This window comes from Homarus americanus, unplaced genomic scaffold (genome assembly GCF_018991925.1).
Source record: "Homarus americanus isolate GMGI-L3 unplaced genomic scaffold, GMGI_Hamer_2.0 scaffold42023, whole genome shotgun sequence".
NCBI classification, from domain to species: domain Eukaryota; kingdom Metazoa; phylum Arthropoda; class Malacostraca; order Decapoda; family Nephropidae; genus Homarus; species Homarus americanus.
Genome location: NW_024713230.1, coordinates 220671 through 240754, shown reverse-complemented (window position 1 = coordinate 240754; position 20084 = coordinate 220671). Strand labels below are relative to the sequence as shown.

General features: G+C 41.3%; 1 protein-coding gene across 1 annotated transcript; it reads right to left on the bottom strand.

The window, feature by feature from the left end:
- Positions 1-17836: 17836 nt before the first annotated feature.
- On the bottom strand, positions 17837-19648 carry LOC121871493 (tachykinin-like peptides receptor 99D). The gene has a single exon (XM_042373875.1). It carries the CDS (start codon positions 18550-18552, stop codon positions 18061-18063), a length of 492 nt encoding a protein of 163 aa, XP_042229809.1. The 5' UTR covers positions 18553-19648; the 3' UTR covers positions 17837-18060.
- Between the last annotated feature and the right edge of the window lie 436 nt (positions 19649-20084).

The following is a 20084-nucleotide window of genomic DNA, read 5'->3' as shown; positions in this document are numbered from 1 at the left end:
TTCGTTTAATAGAGGTTTAACTAGTTTGTTGTGAAGCTAAGATGATTAACGTCTAGTCATCGTTTTTGTCCTTTTATTACAACTCAAACGGATCTAATTTAATTACATCTAAAACCGACATAGTTTATCACTCAAATCGAAACAGTTTAAAACAGTTAAATCGGAACAATTTAAAACAGTTAAATCGGAACAGTTTAAAACAGTTAAATCGGAACAGTTTAAAACAGTTAAATCGGAACAGCTTAAAACAGTTAAATCGGAACAGTTTAAAACAGTTAAATCGGAACAGTTTAAAACAGTTAAATCGGAACAGTTTAAAACAGTTAAATCGGAACAGTTTAAAACAGTTAAATCGAAACGGTTCCCAGACTTTAAAACAGAGACAGTTAATAACAGTTAAAAATTGCGATAGTTTAATGCAGTTTAGCCAAAGGAGGTAAGTATGGCTCTTCAAGGGATTACTGTGAGAATATCCTGGAGTCTTTATGGCGAGAGACAGAGAGAGAGATAAACCTTGACTTAAGGACGACACGACGTCACCTAAATCAAGTCGTGGTGAAGGTCCTTAACCCATCAAGGACGAGGGTTTAAGTTATAACTCTTTGAAGGACTATAATCTAAGCTGTAATCCTCAAAGGGTCTCAACTGCTCGTTCTCAAAAGGCTTTCTCGAGCTATAGAAACAGTGTATGAGCATATAACAGCGCCTGGTGTGTACTGTACTGTACCTACCTCGCCTGGCAAAAGTTCTCCAGTCGCTAAAGTGTGTGTGTGTGTGTGTGTGTGTGTGTGTGTGTGTGTGTGTGTGTGTGTGTGCGTGTCCTCGCCTCACCTGCCCCCCGTTCTTACCTGCAGTATAACACTAATTTGCGCTAACATTCAGATGAGGTTAATAAAAAATAAAAATAAATCTTAATTTATTCATGTAAGAGAGAGAGAGAGAGAGAGAGAGAATTTCGTCAGACCAAAATGAATTACAGAAACAAAACGAGGCAGAACTGTGGTGTGGGTTTTTTTTGTGCACTTAAACCTTACGCTTGACGCCTCCTGACGCTGTGTGGCTGACGGCGCATGGACAGCTAAATCTAATATGAAATTATTTTATAAGTGTAGATGGAAAGCATTTCTAAGTGTGTGAGAAACGTAAAGTGTGCATGAAACATTTAAGTGTTCATGCCATTAAGTATGCATTAAACAAATTCTAAACTTGCATGAAAAGATAAGTATGTATGAAGAGTTAAGAGTGCATGAAGAGTTAAGAGTGTATGAACGACTAAGAGTGAATGACAGCCTGTGTGTTTATGTAAAGATAAGTGTTGTAGCAAGTTTAGCCCTCACTGCCTTGTTATTTATTGGTGTGTGTGTGTGTGTGTATGTGTGTGTGTGTGTGTGTATGTGTGTGTGTGTGTGTGTGTGTGTGTGTTGTGTGTGTGTGTGTAGTAAGTTCCAGTCACTGTTTATAAGACACAAACAAAGTTCCTCCTCCTGAAGTCTCATTTGGTGACTTAAAATGACCCTTAAACTTTACCTCCGTAGAGATCAGAGTCCTATAATCTGATACAGTAGAATGAGTTCCTTTTTTTCCCTTGATTACGATGTCTTAGATCATTGTACTCCAGCGATTTAGATATCGTACTCAAAGACTCAAATCGCCCTACTCAAAGGATTAAGTCACCGTGCTTCAAGAATAAGTTATTGTACTCTAGGGATTAAATCATTGTACTCAAGGGTTAAACCTATCGTAAAATCTGGTAAATACTCTATTAACAGAATCTAAACCCTTTACATTAACAGTTAACAGAATCTAAACCCTTCCGTTAACAGTTAAGAGAATCTAAACCCTCTCATTTTTTTCTTGATGGCGAGAATAACAATACTCTCTTATCTCCCGGATCTCTTGCCGCTCCTAATTCGATTCCCCACGTTGTTGTTGTTGTCAATGTATTTTTTTCCCCCCAAATACAATCTAGTGAGAGTTTCCGGCTCCCACACTCAATCATTCTTACGTTTATTTGTTTTTCCCCCCGTAACTTTGGAATCGATAACCACATTTAGTTACGGTAGAGTCTTAACCCCATTTTGACTCCATTTTCTTCGATACTTTCTGTTGAGTCGGTTAGATACGTTTATATATAACCATTTAGCATGAAGACTTAATGTGCAAATCATCGAGTTATATCACTAGTTAAGGGAGATTATTTCACTTATGAACCTTTGTGAATCCATTTATATATGTGTCGTAACTTGCGTCAATCTTGTGGATAATAATTTCTCACATCTCCAGGCTGATAAAATTTAACTTACTAACCACTGAGAATTTATCTGTATACCGTAACTTATGAGAATGAGCTGGATACGTTCCCACATCTCCAGTTAAGGATGAAGAAAAAAAAACAGTCCCTATATTCTTGGACAATTTGACCCTAAAAATGTGTATTTAAAATTAATCTCTCACACACACACACACACACACACATACACACACACACACACACACACACACACACACACACACACACACACACACACACACACACACACACACACCACACACACACACACGTAGAGAAAATTGGTCCTTGATGTTGTATAAATCACGCTATTAAAAAGGCATAATATTACATAAGAGATACGATCTATTTCATCCCCTGATAAAGATGGAATATATTTCACAGAAGGACTGAATGGATGGAATGAATCAGAAGAACCGGTTGAATGGGTTGAATGAATGACATGGTCGTAGCCTCTCCTCCTCTCCTTCTATTCACAGTCAACCCATCACTAAGGTCTTAGAGGAGTGAACGACACGTTGTAGGAAGATTCAATTTCACACCAAAATGAAACTCCTTCCGCATCGGCCCCTTGTGTGTGTGGGGGAGAGAGAGAGAGAGAGAGAGAGAGGTGCTATGATACAAGATGCGACAAAAGTTATTAATGACGTTAATCTCACAAAAATTTATACTTCAAAGAGAGATACAGTGAGGTTGACACGACGAAAATTATAACACACTCAGACTTCCATGGCCAAAAAATCTCTCTCTCTCTCAGCTGAAGTAAGTCAGCAATTAATTCAATAACTATTTAACCTAGCGAAGTGAAACCCATTTAAACTCGGCGAATCTTAAGTGAAGTTACAATACTTTTAATTCGTTCATGGCCGAGATACAACGCACTGATTTTGTACTTTGGGATAAAAGATAAACTACAACTTTATGTAGTTTCTTTTATTACTATTCCAAGACCAAGAGATTAACATTTGGGTTCTTGTCTTCTGGGAAAAAAATATATATAACTATACTCGACATTTTGTAATGATTTGTTTACTTGTAATTCGATTTGGTTCTTGTGTCACCTGGAAAAGAAAAAGAAAAAACGCGGGAAACATTAAATGGCAGCTTATTAGTTCCCCGGAGATGTTATATTTGGCGGGAAGTTTTGTTTATAAGTTAGACGAGACCAAATGTAAACATGGGACTTGTAGTGGATTCGATTCTGTGTATAATAAGCAATGACTGGAAAACCACGAGAGAGAGAGAGAGAGAGAGAGAGAGAGAGAGAGAGAGAGAGAGAGAGAGAGAGAGGAGAGAGAGAGAGAGAGAGAGAAAATTCTTGTTCATTTTGTTCTTTTTGTTGTTGATTTTGTTGTTCTTCTATTTTTCATATAGTTGTTTTGTTATTGTTCATTATGTTCTTATTTTTCTTGTTCTTTTCCTTTCTCTTGCTCTTTTTCTTATTCCTTTTCTTGTTCTGTTGTCGTCATTCACATTCATAAACATAAACTGACAACTCATAAACATTTACAACATCTTTCACATAATTTACAACTCATTATTCACTTCTTTTTTTTACAAGGAATTTACATCGAATTACGTCACTCTTGAGGATACCACGGCTGTTCCGAGGAATTCACCATTTACCACCAAGGTCAGTCTACTTGTGGAACTCAGACTAAACAAATTGAACCTAAGTGTGTTGTGGTGCGTTGAGTAGTGTGTGTGGTGCGTTGAGTAGTGTGTGTGGTGCGTTGAGTAGTGTGTGTGTGGTGTTGGGTAGTGTGTGTGGGTGCGTTGGGTAGTGTGTGTGGTGTGTTGGGTAGTGTGTGTGGTGCGTTGGGGTGTGTGTGTGTGGTGTGTTGGGTAGTGTGTGTGGTGCGTTGGGTAGTGTGTGTGGTGTGTTGGGTAGTGTGTGGTGTGTTGGGTAGTGTGTGTGGTGCGTTGGGTAGTGTGTGTGTGGTGCGTTGGAGTGCGTGTAGTGTGTTGGGTAGTGTGTGTAGTGTGTTGGGTAGGTGTGTGGGTGCTAGGTGTGTGGTGCGTTGAGTAGGTGTGTTATGTGATGTGTCAGCCTGTGATCTCTCTCTCTCCCCATATCTCCTTTTATCATCTCCTTCTATTCCACATTCTCATTTCCCCTAACTTCCTTCTTCTCTTCTTCTCTCTTCCATTTATCTTCCCTTTTTACCTCCTTCCCTCCCCTTACCCCTTTCCAACAATCCTCCTCTCCCCCTTACCTCCCATCACATCCCTCTGTTTCCACTCTCCCTCCCTCCCACCCTCACTCCTACCCTCCCACCCTCCCACCCCTCCTTCCTCACCTCTTCTTCCTCCCACCTCCCTCCTCACCCTCCCACCTCCTCCCACCCACCCACCTCCCTCCCTCACCTCCTACCTCCTCCCACCTCCTCCTACTCCTTCTTCCCTCCCACTCCCTCTCACCCTCCCACCCTCCCTCCCTCACACCCTCTCCCACCCTCCCTCCCACTCCACCCACCTCCCACCTCCCACCCACTCCTCCCTCCCACCCTCCCACCCACCCACCTCTCCTCCCACCCACCTTCCCACCCTCCCACCCACCCACTCCCTCCCTGCGCTAGTGTCCAGTAATGCCTCAACAAACAACAAGTGTCAAGATGATGACCCGCCCCAGCGTGTGATATACAGTGTGTGGCCCGCTGATCCGGTCTGATAACCCCTGGAGATGTGAACTAACCCAAGACCACGCAACATCCAGTACGAGTGTGTGTGTGTGTGTGTGTGTGTGTGTGTGTGTGTGTGTGTGTGTGTGTGTGTGTGTGTGTGTGTGTGTGTGTGTGTGTGTGTGTGTGGATAAAATTGACGACGATGATGATGGTAGAGGAAGATGGAGAGGAAGAAGCAGAGGAAGATGAAGAGGCAGAGGAAGATGGAGAGAAAGATGAAGAGGCAGAGGAAGATGAAGAGGAAGAGGAAGAGGTAGAGACAGAGGAAGAAGCAGGAAGATGAAGAAGAAGAGGAAGAGACAGAGGAAGAAGTAATATCATCTGAATTCTGAAGAGGTTGGGATAATAGCGTTTATCCAAGATAGTAGAGAGATAAAACTGTGATAACGCTTAACCTAACCTAACCTAACCTAACCTAACCTAACCTAAACCTAACCTAAACCTAACCTAACCTAACCTAACCTAACCTAACCTACCCCACACCAACCTACCCTAACCTAACCTACCCTAACCTAACCTAACCTAACCTAACCTAACCTAATCTGAATCTTCTGATAACGAATAATAATGAACTTAGATACCAACAGATATTAACGTAAACGATATATATGAACACTAATTATACCTTAGTTGATAAAATACGAACAACAGTGAACTTAGATATTAATATAATCAAGCTCTAAACCTCCCTCCCTCCCTCCTTCTCCCCTTACCTCCCTCTCCCTTCCCCCTCCCTCCTCTCCTTCCCTTACCCTCCCTCCCCACCCCCCTCCCCCTCCCTCTCCCCTTCCCCTACCTCCCCTCTCCCTACCCCCTCCCCCTCCCTCCTTCCCCTTACCCTCCTCCCCACCCCTCCTCCCTCTCTCCCCTTCCTCTTCCTCCCTCTCTCCCCACCCCCTCCCTCCCTCTCTTCCCACCTCCCCCTCTCCCACCCCCTCCCTCCTCTCCTTCCCTACCTCCCCCCTCCCTACCCCCCTCTCCCCAGCAGGCCATATAATACTGTTCATTTTCATGCTTCTTTCTCAAGGCTCTTCGTCTCTGTGTAAGAGAGAGAGAGAGAGAGAGACACCATGTTGAGGGATTAGGCTGATGTGGGGTTTTTTATGTTGACTTTGTGTGTGTGGGGGGGGGGGGGTGTTCGTTATTCTATCCCACTTCATCTTTCTATTGTCTACATCTCTCTCTCTCTTTCGTAACTTATTTGGGTTAATCGATGAGACACGACTGGACAAGCACTGGGCATCCTAGGAAACAAAACACAATTGAAATGAGACCCTAAAGATTCTGCCTTATGATCTTCGCCTCACAGGGTAAAGCCAGGTGGCATTGGGGGGGTGGTTTAGATAATCTCAATTCTACGTGGTTCTCGTTCACCTTGTGTTATACTGAGAGGGACGCAGCTTTGAGTAGTGTTAGCAGGTCACTATTAGGAGGTCCAGGAATCGTAAAAGTTTTATGTGTGTCTGGTAATAACAGCAACATCGGTGAGGAGAGAGCTGAGAGCGGCGGGTAGCTGAGGTAACGTGAGGAGAGTGAAGTCAGTCGTCCTGTCTTGTATAAATGGCTGAGGTGGGGGGAGGGTAGGGTACGAGATTTCCTGTCTTCAAAAAATGGCTAAATATAGTTTCCTTTCTTCTAAAAAATGGGTAGAAGAGGTTTCATTTTCTCCTTAGATAATGCAATAGGCTTCCTACCATTAGACAAATGGCTAAGAATTATTTATTTTCTATTTACATGGGGAGGAAGGATGCAAGATGAGTGGGTCTTGTCTTAAGCAAAGATTTCAGAAGGCTTCATTTCCTTCCAAGATCAGGAGGGCTTCATCTTTTGGGAGAGTAGGGACTATGAGAGCTTCTTTTCTTACAAGACGAGGGGGAAGGGGGGGATGTCTCTTCTCTTAGGTACTTTATACACATTTTTCCCTCCTTATAGAACAGAGAGACGGTATTCTCTCTCTCTCTCTCTCTCTCTCTCTCTCTCTCTCTCTCTCTCTCTCTCTCTCTCTCTCTCTCTCTCTCTCTCTCTCTCTCTCTCTACTCCCTGGTGAGAGTACCGAGTAACTCCCTCACTCCCGGGAGAAAAGCTGTCGGCCACGTCTTAACAGGTGGTGGTGACGAAGACATTTAACTGCGTCAGGAGATGGCCGAGTTAATTAATGCCACCTGCCACGTCAATCAGGTGGTAGTAAACGCCAGGTGGAACAGTGATACTTTACAGGTGATGGTGTGGTTGTCAGGTGTAGGTGTGGTTGTCAGGTGAGGGTGTGGTTCTCAGGTGATGGTGTGGTTGTCAAGTGATGGTGTGGTTGTCAAGGGATGGTGTGGTTGTCAGGTGTAGGTGTGGTTCTCAGGCAAGGGCGTGATTGTCAGGTGAAGGTGTGGTTCTCAGGTGATGGTGTGGTTGTCAAGTGATGGTGTGGTTGTCAAAGGATGGTGTGGTTGTCAGGTGAAGGTGTGGTTCTCAGGTGAAGGTGACAAAGTTTCCTCCACAGTTCACCTAAAACTCTCACCATCATCCAGTTATCTTGTCTCACTCACAAGATAATTATCACCTAATTAATGGATATCCAATTAGTATTCAAATTACCTTTAAGGCTTCAGTAATTAAGGCACCGAATTATGGCTCCGACTAACTAGATTAATGTCTCAACTCTTCTTGGGATTAAAAAAAAAAGATTACCTGAATATTAACCACCAGTTTTTTCACCTAAAGATTAATTAACCTAACCTAACCTAACTTAACTTAACTTAAATATCATCCCCCAGCTTGAGTATGATGGCCTAATCCCTTGAGTACAATGATTTAACCCTTTGAGTACAATGATTTAACCCCTTGAGTACCATGACTTAACCCCTTGAGTACTTTACCAACTGTGGCCTGGGGTTGAGTCACCACCCCTTATATGCTACAACCAAGACTACTACAACCACAATCCACCACAACCACAACCCACCACAACCACAACCCACCACAACCACAACCCACCACAACCACTACAAACCTGTTAGTGATGAACCAGATAACATTACCACAGCTACCACAACACACACCACCACAACCACAACCCACCACAACCACAACCCACCACAACCACAACCCACCACAACCAGCCAGTGATCAACCAGACAACACAGAAGGGAAACTGTACTGGTAACACATCTGGTGAACCAATCAGATGACACACACACACACACACACGCACACCTCTATACAAAGCATTTATCTCCAACACACTGCCAAATTGAGAGCTCTTGAACACATACACACTCTACAGACTGATGATAATATCACACAGACCATCTACACTGATGGATCTCTAAACACCGCCTGTGGGAGGGCTGGAAGTGCTATTGTTGTGACTCAACCTGACGGTAATATAATTGAGAAAGGAGTGAGAATTAACAACTGGGCATCCACTCTACAAACTGAATTAGTTGCCATACTCACAGCTATTAAATTCATTGAAACCACTGTTACTGACAGTCTCATCATCACTGACTCTCTATCCTCACTACTTGCCCTTGGTACCCTCGACTCAGGTTGTCACGCTCTTGTCTCTGAAGCCAGACACAAATATGCGTGCCTTGTTGACCGGGGTGTCAGGGTCAAACTGTTGTGGATCCCCTCTCACATAGGCCTCATAAAACATGACAGAGTTGATGCCCTCGCCAAACTCGCGTCTAACAAAGACACCGTTGAATACAATTTGGGTCTGTCAAAAAGAACCCTAGTAAAACTGTACCATGATAGATGATCAAGAACATGTATATGGAGCAAGTAACAAGATCACTAGATTACAAGATGTTGTAACCGCTAGATTAAGGTTAGGATATAAGTACCTTTGGCAGTATGTTCCTCAAGCAGATGTAAACAAAACTAAATGTAAAGTGTGTGGCCATACATATGGCCACACACTTGAACACTACGTCCTCGACTGTGTGAAGATAGAACCTTTTAGGGACAGGTCCAAGCACACTGTGTGTGAAATGGCACAACACTTCATCTCTAATGGCAAGATAGCCGACATATTAAGATTGTATCCACTTTTTTGCACTTAGTAACTATATCAATTCTCATGTACAGAACCAAATACGCAATGTGCTTGAATACCTCTCACGTAAATGTGAATAACAAAGTGTGAGGCCAGACATACTGCCTCACACGCCTGTACTCACGCAGTTGTGAATAAGTTACCCTTTATGTATAGAACTAAACAAATAACGTAAATGAAATACTGTGTAACATTCAGTGCCATAATATCCTGACAACGGGGGTTAATTATTATGACCCTTTGTGAACCCTACTCTGTAGTCCTTTTGCGCTACCGCTCACAGGATGAGTGTGGGGTGCACAATAAAGTAGCCGCTGTAAGCAGCAAAATCAAAAAAATCAATCTGTACCTGCCACCTGCCTTAATGACCCTTATATACCTTATTGACGACACTGCTGCTAGCGTGACCGTTTACCTGTGTTGAAACTGGAGGCTTGACTGTACGGTTTGGGAAGTGACTGTAGTTAACTGAGATCCTGAATAGATTTGTACTAAAGAAACTGATCTGTTATGAATGTGACTGTACGTTGACTGGACTCCAAGATTATGTAAATGAGCTACACGAAATTGTGCAAAATAGACTGTTAATTTATATAAGTAACTGTCCTGTTACCTAAAATATTAATTCATGTTTTACCGACACTGAACTGTATTTAATAGACTGTTTACTTAGAAATATAACTGTATTTTAAGTCTGGCGTACTCAGTCAGTTAGGTCAAACAACACTCTCCTTGACAGACTGTGTTTCTACCGTAACTGACAGTAACTGGGACAGAAAATACATTGTTAGACTAATTTACTGAAGTGAATATGTATCAACCTTAACACCTGATACATTCATTTATTCTTGATGACGTCAGTGATAAGTTATTCGTGTTGATAATAAGACAACATAGTACATACATTCATTCATTCATTCATACATAAATCATACATACATACATACATACATACATACATACATACGTACATCGCCACTTACTGCCACCTGCAGTCCCCCGCCCACCGCGCACAGTCCGCCACCACAACAAAATTCAGCCCATAAGAGCCCGCACTGATAGATATAAGAACAGCACCATCTCTTCTATTGTTAAAATAATAAACAGCTCCTGATTGATTTACTGTACAGTCCTGTAAATGTATTGAACGTATAATATTGTCAAAATCACATATAAGTTTGAATATTTTCATCCACTGGCTGCAACTCTGTTAATAGACCGTTTATTATTATTATTTACCATAATGGTTGCCTCTCGTGTAACGACGATGGCCGGCCCAAGGACCACCTAGGCGTGAATTTGTTTAAAGTGTAGAAGCCGTCGCCAACACAATAACCACAGTCTAAGTTAACGAGCTGCATGACCCAGTGTCAAGGAATAGTCCGAGAAGACCGGACAACTCCACTGGCTGACCATTACCCCGGAACACGATCCGCAAATCGATTAACATCCAGGTTACCAATTACTACTAGGTAGACAGAGGCACAACGGCCTAAAGAAACTTGCCTATAGTTTCACCCTGCCCTGGGTCGAACCCGGGTCCTATCGCTTGTGAGGCGAGCATGCTGATCATTACACCACAGTTGGACATACTATATATTGTAAGCTTGTAATGATACACTTACACTACACATATACACTTATATACATACTGTACATACATATATTCATAGCCTCGTACAAACACATATACGTATATATGCCCACAACACACACGTATAACAAACATTTCACATAAAATAAAAACACTCGCTATTACATAAATAAGTGTTGTAGTTTATAGTACAGAAAATAAATACTTTGAGAAAAAATACATAGATCATATATCATGTATTCTGTATTAAAGAACAAAAATTGATTATCCAAAAATATATAATTGTAAATCAGGGTATTTTCTTTTCTTTTTTTTCCTTTTTTTTACGGGGCTGGTCGTAAACATATTTACTTTATACTTGTCTCTTGGGTGACAAAAATTAATGAATTGGTAGCTTGGAGTGACACAGGTAATTAACATAATTGGAAGGTTAATGAGATTCATTCTTTTTCCCTAAGTGATATTTTTGTGGGTGTCTGTCTGTCCGAGGTCGCGGGGCTTTGAGCATGGTGGTGTGAATGAAACCCTGTGTGCGTGTGTTTGCGTGAGTGTGTGTGTGTGTGTGTGTGAGTAATTGCGTATACGCGTGAGTGTTCGTGTATATTAGAACTTTTAAAACACCTAATAACTAGCTGTAAAAGGTACACGACCCCGCTAAAACAACACACTGCCTCATTTTACCTGCTTAAATGGACCCCACAGCTAATAGCCCTGGTCTTGCTCCTAATGGCCTCCTCTTTCTACTTTTTCTTAATGGGCCCCCTTCCTAATCCTCCCTTTTTTTTATAATAGGTCTTCTCCCTGATTGTAATTGGGCCTTTTCCTGATCTTAACTGACCCCTTTCCTGCTCGAAATGGGGAAACTTTTAATAGGCAGCCTTCCATCTTATTATAATCCCGCTCCTCATGGGTAAATGGGTACATATACTGAAGAGGTTAATGATCATCGGGTTCCCAGAATCTCAAACACTCATACACTAATTGGTTTCTCCCTTAACTGGGTACATCAAAACAAATCTTATTCGTCCCATATTAATTTTAGTATAAGAGAATAACATCGTCTACCCTAACACAATATATTATCGTCACTTAGGATAGAGAGAAAAAACCACACACTCAAAACACAAGAATGACGAGAATGCAGGTTATTATATATGCAGCGTTTGTGAGCGGCAAAGCGTTTTAAAAGACATCAGGAGTTGAAAGTTGTGAGAGAGGTGAAGTTTTGAAGAGGAGTGGCAGGGAGAAGGTTGGTGATAGTGGGAGGTTATTGTGGTGTAGTGCGCGCCATCTGTTGGTAGCGGGAGGTATAGCGACCACAACGCCACAGCCATCGCCGCCTCGCCCCTTTCCTCTCTCTATCTCTCTCTATCTCTCTATCTCTCTCTCTCTCTCTCTCCGCTCAATCGATTCTCATTTTGTCAACGCCATTGGACTTTTTTACCCAGCGGGGAAACCCTTGAGAATGATCATAGAGACGAACTTCAAAAGACAATATTTTTTTCCGTAATTTTCCTTAAAATGTGAATTAACTATTTTTTTTTCTTTTAGGGGGTCAAATTAAATGACCGTCACATTATAACGACTAAATCAAATCTTACGTAACATGACCGTAACATCACCGTTTATTCATAAGTACCAAAAAATACCCATAAATGTATACCAAGACCCTAAATGTGAACTATTATCCTGTTTTAAGTAGTACTGAAAAACCGCATTTACAAACGCCAGAAAATTGTGTGAAGTTCTGTGCACATTTCATTTCATTTGATAAGATTAACACAATCGGATTCACTCATAATCTTCTCAAAGGATTTAAGTCACCGTAATAAAGAACTAAAAGTCATCGTAGTCCAGTGATCAAGTCATTATATTCACGGAGCTAAATCATCATACTCTAGGCCAGGGTTAAATCATCATACTCAAGGGGTTAAGTCATCATACTCTAGGGGTTGTCATCATATTCAACGGGTCAAGTCATCATACTCTAGGGGTAAAGTCTTTCTATTCAAGGGGTTAAATCATCGTATTCAAGGGGGGGGGGGGTTAAGTCATCATACTTTAGGGGTTAAGTCATCGTACTCATGGGGTTAAGTCATCACAACAAAATTATACAGCTTTGTAAATGAGTGTTTGGGTGGTTTTTGCATTCATCTCTCTCTCTCTCTCTCTCTCTCTCTCTCTCTCTCTCTCTCTCTCTCTCTCGTCCACTGATAAGAGATTAGTAAGGTGGATTATGACTACTCGTCTCTTGATGATGGATTATATATTAACTTTATCGTTAATCAATAAGGGATTAAATTTGAGAATTATAACCCTCTTTCCCTGGTTAAGGATTAGTTAATTTTATCCCTACTTAATTATTACTGATGGGGAAATTAAATATGGATTAGTTTTTTTAATTGAGAGAGGTTGAGTGAACTGAATAATGTGTTGATATAAATAATGTGAATATATTTATTCGGCGTTTGTTTAATAATTAATTATTGATATATTATGTACTAAGACTTTCTCTATTTAATTTAGGTATTATATAATCGCAACCCCAACTAATTCTCATCAAATAAGAGATTAATAATTATGACGTCGCAAAAATATTAGTATTTATAGGAAATTAATTAGTCACTTATAAAGGCGAAGTAGATGAAGGTAAAACACACTAACGAGGGGGAATAAGAGAAGTAACTGATGATTTTAGGGAGTCAATGAATAAAGAGAGGAGATACGTCGATAAATTACTATGTTAACTATAGAATAAAGAAGAGAATTAGTAAAACAAAAACAAAACAAAAATAGACGATAAATAGAAAGGAATAATAAGAATAATCTGATAAATAATACATAAAGGAACATAAGAGAAATACTAATAAATAGAAGAAAATAAGAAAAATTGAAAAATACAAAAGCTAAAGGAATGAATTAATATTCCTCAATTGGTAAGAGTAAATGGGGAGAGAAAAATACCGATAATAAGAGATGAGGAAAGAAAGTGAGGTGAGAGGTGAGGAAAGAGAGTGAGGTGAGAGGTGAGGAAAGAGAGTGAGGTGAGAGGTGAGGAAAGAGAGTGAGGTGAGAGGTGAGGTGAGAGAGTGAGGTGAGAGGTGAGGAGGTGGGGTGAGGGAAGGGAGTGAGGTGAGGAGGTGGGAGAGAGTGGAGTGAGGTGAGGTGAGGAAGAGTGAAGGTGAGAGGTGAGGAAGAGTGAGGTGAGAGGTGAGGAAGAGGTGGGTGAGGTGAGGAAGAGTGAGGAGGTGAGAGGTGAGGAAGGAGGTGAGAGGTGAGGAAGGAGTGGGTGAGGTGAGGAGAGTGGGGTGAGAGGTGAGGAAGAGTGGGGTCGAGAGGAACGAGGTGGGGGTGAGGAAGAGTGAGGTGAGGGTGAGGGAAAGAGAGTGAGGGTGAGGTGAGGAAAGTGAGAGTGAGGTGGGGGTGAGGAAAGAGGTGAGGTGAAGTCGAGGAAAGAGTGAAGGTGAGAGGTGAGGAAAGAGTGAGGTGAGAGGTGAGGTGAGAGAGTGAGGTGAGAGGTGAGGAAAGAGAGTGAGGTGAGAGGTGAGGTGAGAGAGTGAGGTGAGAGAATGAGGAAAGAGAGTGAGGTGAGAGGTGAGATGATGACGTGTGTCTCTTAGAACTCAACATGTCACTTAATGTATGTTAAATGCAAATGTTTTAGTTCACTGAAGGTCGCTTATGTTAATGTGTGTGTGTGTGTGTGTGTGTGTGTGTGTGTGTGTGTGTGTGTGTGTGTGGCTTCAGATCTTCCGACGAGGTTTGTCTAAAATGTCGACAACGCTGTACTATACCGACAGAGAAAGGAATTATCGACACATAGTAGATTTAAATGTCGACAAAAATACGAAATGTCGGTCCTGATTCAAGGTTAATGGGGGTGATATGTCGACGGTGATACAAACTGTCAATACCAAAGATGAGGACAGTGTGGTGTTGAGATTAGTGTGGTGTTGAGATTAGTGTGGTGTTGAAGTTAATTATTGGTGTTGAGATTGGTGTGGTGTTGAGATTAGTGTGGTGTTGAATTAGTGTGGTGTTGAGATTAGTGTGGTGTTGAGATTGGTGTGGTCTTAAGATTAGTGTGGTCTTAAGATTAGTGTGGTCTTAAGATTAGTGTGGTGTTGAGATTAGTGTGGTGTTGAGATTAGTGTGGTGTTGAGATTAGTGTGGTGTTGAGATAAGTGTGCTGTTAAGATTAGTGTGCTGTTAAGATTAGTGTGCTGTTAAGATTAGTGTGGTGTTGAGATTAGTGTGGTGTTAAGATTAGTGTGGTCTTAAGATTAGTGTGGTCTTAAGATTAGTGTGGTCTTAAGATTAGTGTGGTGTTGAGATTAGTGTGGTGTTGAGATTAGTGTGGTGTTGAGATTAGTGTGCTGTTAAGAATAGTGTGGTGTTAAGATTAGTGTGGTGTTGAGATTAGTGTGGTGTTGAGATTAGTGGGGGTAGAGATTAGTGTGGTGTTGAGATTAGTGTGGTGTTAAGATTAGTGTGCTGTTAAGATTAGTGTGGTGTTGAGATTAGTGTGGTGTTGAGATTAGTGTGGTGTTGAGATTAGTGTGGTGTTAAGATTAGTGTGGTGTTGAGATTAGTGTGGTGTTGAGATTAGTGTGGTGTAGAGGTTAGTGTGGTGTTGAGATTAGTGTGGTGTTGAGATTAGTGTGGTGTTAAGATTAGTGTGGTGTTAAGATTAGTGTGGTGTTGAGATTAGTGTGGTGTTGAGATTACGATGCTTGTGTTAAATGGTGGTTGGGAGTCCAGAGCGAGAGAGAGAGAGAGAGAGAGAGAGAGAGAATAATACTCACGGCAGAAAAAAGCCTTTATCATTAGTTCTTGAGTTCATACTACATCCTCTCTCTCTCTCTCTCTTTATTTCTCTATCTTTTTTTCTCTATCCTTCCTCATTTTCTTATCTTGACACATACTTCCTAACAACAACACTTCCCCGCGTTACAGGAAAGAGTACGCCAAAAACTGCGTATTTCCTAGAGACTAAACATACGCTCGTAAATTCCTTTGTCCCTTATCTTCCAAAGTCTTAAAGGATCTTAGGTAAAATTTTCCTCGTAACTAGAGTTGAGGTAACACATATATTTTATACTTAACTTACGAGAGGCTGGTGAATTAGACCACCTGGAGATTAAAACCCGGCTTATATCACCTGAATATTAACCACCCTAAACTATCCTAACCTAACCTAACCACCTGAAAATTATAACCTCGGCTTATATCACCTGAATATTAACCACCCTTACCTATCCGAACCTACCCTAACCTAACCTAACCACCTGAACATTAAAACCCCGGCTTATATCACCTGAATATTAACCACCCTAAACTATCCTAACCTAACCTAACCTAACCACCTGAACATTAAAACCCCGGCTTATATCACCTGAATATTAACCACCCTAACCTAACCTAACCTAACCTAACCTGAACATTAAAACCTCAGCTTATATCACCTGAATATTAACCTCCCTATCCCAACATAACCTAACCTAACCTAATCTAACTCACCTTAACCTAACCTAACCAAAAATGAAGATGAGAGAATAACTTTTTATGGCATTGATAAGATATGACGTAATATATATCAATAAAAAAAGGCTAATATTCTCCTCTATAGGATATCATATACACGTCGAAATGGCCCCTGTGTCTGTACCATAAATAGAGGCGTTATCGTTTACCTGGTGGGAGAGAAGAGACCTAAGATCTATTGAGGTTCCCGACATTATATATCTTCCTTGTGACTGTTTCTCTGTGTGTGTGTGTGTGTGTGTGTGTGTGTGTGTGTGTGTTGAGTATACATGTATGTGTGTGTATTGTCGGAACACTATCCACAAAGCTCAAATAGACATAGGTAACTCTTTTCTTTTATTCAAACATATACATTGATGTGGAAATATGGCGTAGAATATTAAAACACCATTCTTGTTTGTTGTAATCTCTCTCCCCACAAACTACCCAAATTAAGATAAATAAAGAGAGACAGATGACGTCGTTGGTACATTTAAATTTTGCAAGAATATTGATTTACTCTTGACGCAACAATATATTGATTCGTTCATGAAGCATCGTACTCAAAGGGTTAAATTAAACCACTATTTTCAAGAGGTTAAAAGAAAGAAAAACTCATTATAGGTTAAACCAGGAATAAGTAAATAATAAAACCATAATTATTTAAATGTTAAACCATCACTACTAAAAAGGTGTTAAATCATCGTACCTGAAAGAGTGTGAATTAACGCTAAATCATCACCTCTGTTTTAATAACCTGAATTTAGTGACTTATATAATTATGTCTAACAATCCATAAGGGTTAGTGTGGATACTGTACACTATTAAGCCTTCGGTACACAAGAGACGGACACTGTACTCGATTATCTTCCCTTCCTCAAGTGTAAAGTTAGGTACATCCCCCTCGAGATTGAACCAACTTTTCATTTAGGATAGATACATAATCAATACTGTATCCACTTTGCCAGCCTCCTTCCTCTACTGTTGTATCACTAAGCTATTACTGTAGTTCGCTGTAGTCTATTGTAGTCTGGGTTTTTTTCTCTTGTATCAGCTGTTCTAATAGAGTCTTTCTTGAGTTTTTCTGCTTGTCTATCATGTTTTATGTCTGTTTTTATTTCTGTCTATCCTCCTCTCAATCTGGTTTTCTATTTCTCTACATGCCTGTCTTTCGTTCTGTCTGTCTGTCTGTCTGTCTGTTACAATTTGTTTTAGGCTCCAGGGGTCAGAGGTCAAGGTCACGAGTATCCATAAAAAGACAACAGACTAGCTTATACGATGTCTGTGTCTGTGTCTGTGTCTGTGTCTGTGTCTGTGTCTGTGTCTGTGTCTGTGTCTGTGTCTAAGTTACTCTTGTCTATACACTATACATTGACGTCAAGGAAAGTCGATTTGTAAATAAATATCCGATTTTTATAGTTACTACAGTTAATGATTTTTGTGGAGTCGTTTCCGATTTATTTATTTTTATTTTTCGTAAACGATGATCCGATTTTTGTGGGTTATAATAATATCTGATTTTTTTTTTTGGGGGGCTGTATTGGTAAACGATATACTTGGATATACAGGAACGTGTGTAACCAGATTTAATGTGTTTTGAGATAATGGAATTTATATATACTGTATATATAAGTTTTAAGATTTTTTTTTTTTTTTTACATCGGAATATAACAGAAATTTATGAACGGGGAAACTGAAGGATGGAGTGGATCTAATAGTTGTTTATATGTTATTTCTTGTTTGTTTGTGGATGATAACTGAGAGAAGGTGAACCATAACGAACCATTGGACACTAAAAAACGACCAATATATAGTTCTTCGTCTTTTTAAGGATGAGAACCATTGGAATTTTACCGGTGACTCGTCTATACCTGAGGATTGTAAATGACAGAAGGAACTCGTGTATTTCTGCAGCGTCTCACCTGTCAAAGGAGATGGCCATGAGCGTGAAGACAGAGGCGCAGATGGACAGAATGGATACGAACTGGCTGATCTTGCAGTATATCCTCCCGAAGCGCCAATGAAGGTTTAGCATGTAGGTGAAGTTGAAGACAACGTTGAGGGTGGATACCATAGCGTCAGCCACGGACAGGTTCACCAGGAAGATGTTGGTGACTGTACGCATGCGTCTGTCAGCCAACACGATCCAGATGACAATGAGGTTACCCCCTGTAGCCACCACAACCATCCCGCCGAAGAAGACCGACCAGATGAGTTGATGCCACCAGGGTAATTGGTATTTGTTCTCCTCCCCTAGGGTCACGTTCCCCGTGCTGTTGGTGCTGTTCAACATCGTATAGACCAAATTGATCGTAGGGTCTTCGTATTCCTGACCGGTGCCGTTCTGCGCCATGTCTCTGACCTGGATAGTGCTCATATTCCAGGTCGTTTCATAATCTAAGAGCTCCATAATATAGAGAAGTGGCAGCTTGTAGGGTTCAGGCGGCAAGTGATATATCTTCCCTTGAGACCACAGTAGAGGCAGATTACAGTGTTTTATTTCTCTCTAGACGATAGATAGATATTCTCTTACCTTACCTATTACAGTTAAACCTTCCTACGTTGTCTATAAGTCATGTTAAACGTTCAGTAAACTTATAAGTGAAGGATATGTATCACGTATCACAAGAGTATTTACACCGGAGAATTCCCGCCATAAAGTAAACACAGAGATGGAGGCTTAATTTCAGGTATAAAAATTTCTATAAGAAGTTTTTATCTCGTGTCACCAGAGATGCTTGACACAAGTGCCTCTAGCCTTTAAAAAAGTCATCTCGGGGTAGTTTACATGGTAGCTTCATCATCATAAACAGGTGGTAAGTGAGACGAGTGATGCCATGAAAAAATTATCTAAAGCCTCTTATCACTCACGAGTTAATCGGTGTTGAAGTACCATAAAACATCTCAAACTCCCATTAACTTTACTTAAGAGGTTTTTGACAGGTTATTGTTTGTTGAGGCTGAGACTCGGTGTGTGGCGGAGCTTACACAGGAGTTTTTGGAGCCCAGGAGCCCTTGATGGAGCCTATGGTGTACATTGTGTCACACTTCGCCATACTCTTCCTCCTACTCAGCTTCGAGACGTTCCCCCTAGTCACTCCGGCAGTGTTGGTAATGTGAGTTTTTGTAATAAATTTTTAAATAGTTATTGGAGGGAGGCGTGAGGTGAGAGCTGTTAGTGTACCTGGATCACTTATCACTCCATCGTGTCAGCGTCTCATCACCCACAACACACCGCAGTAGATCTGGGTGTGAATGAAACTTCTTTCTCTCAGTCTCATATACTAAACTTCAGGCAGTGAACTTTTCCATAGTTTATAAACAGCAACTCGCAGTTCAGCTCTGTTCTGGGGACCCGCACTGACCTATGAGAGTCCACCGCCATGACTTAACTCACAAAGACACATCAACTCGGGACCAGAAAAGGTCAGGCAACAGTTTGTAGTAGATGGTCGCACTGTGAGAGAGATGCCGGGACTACGAGCAGCGCGGCGGTGTTTCCCCGTCCAGCCTTCACCGGCAACTAAGGAGGGATAGGAGGCGAGGCGGTGGCTATAAGTCCCTCCCCCTGCCTGACCCCGTACACGCGCACCTCCCACCTGTGGGCGGAGGCTGTAGGCCACACCACAGTCTGAAACACCCGTACGTTAAATTCATCTTTTTCAACTAGGTGTGGCAGCTTGTTACGGTAGTCTTGGCACACTTTGATCGTCATCTTTATACTGCAACATATACTGTACGATGATTCGGTGGTGGACGGCCACGACACAGTCAAATGTGTGTTCGTTACTCTTTCTTCCTTAGCTGGGGATAAGTTGTGGCTTCTGACTGCGATAAATTATCAACATAACAAAGACCTCAATCCATCCGTCACCATGGACCCGTGTGCTGCGACCAGAAGCTAGGAGCCAATATCCAGTTCTCAGATTTTCATTCGTTATA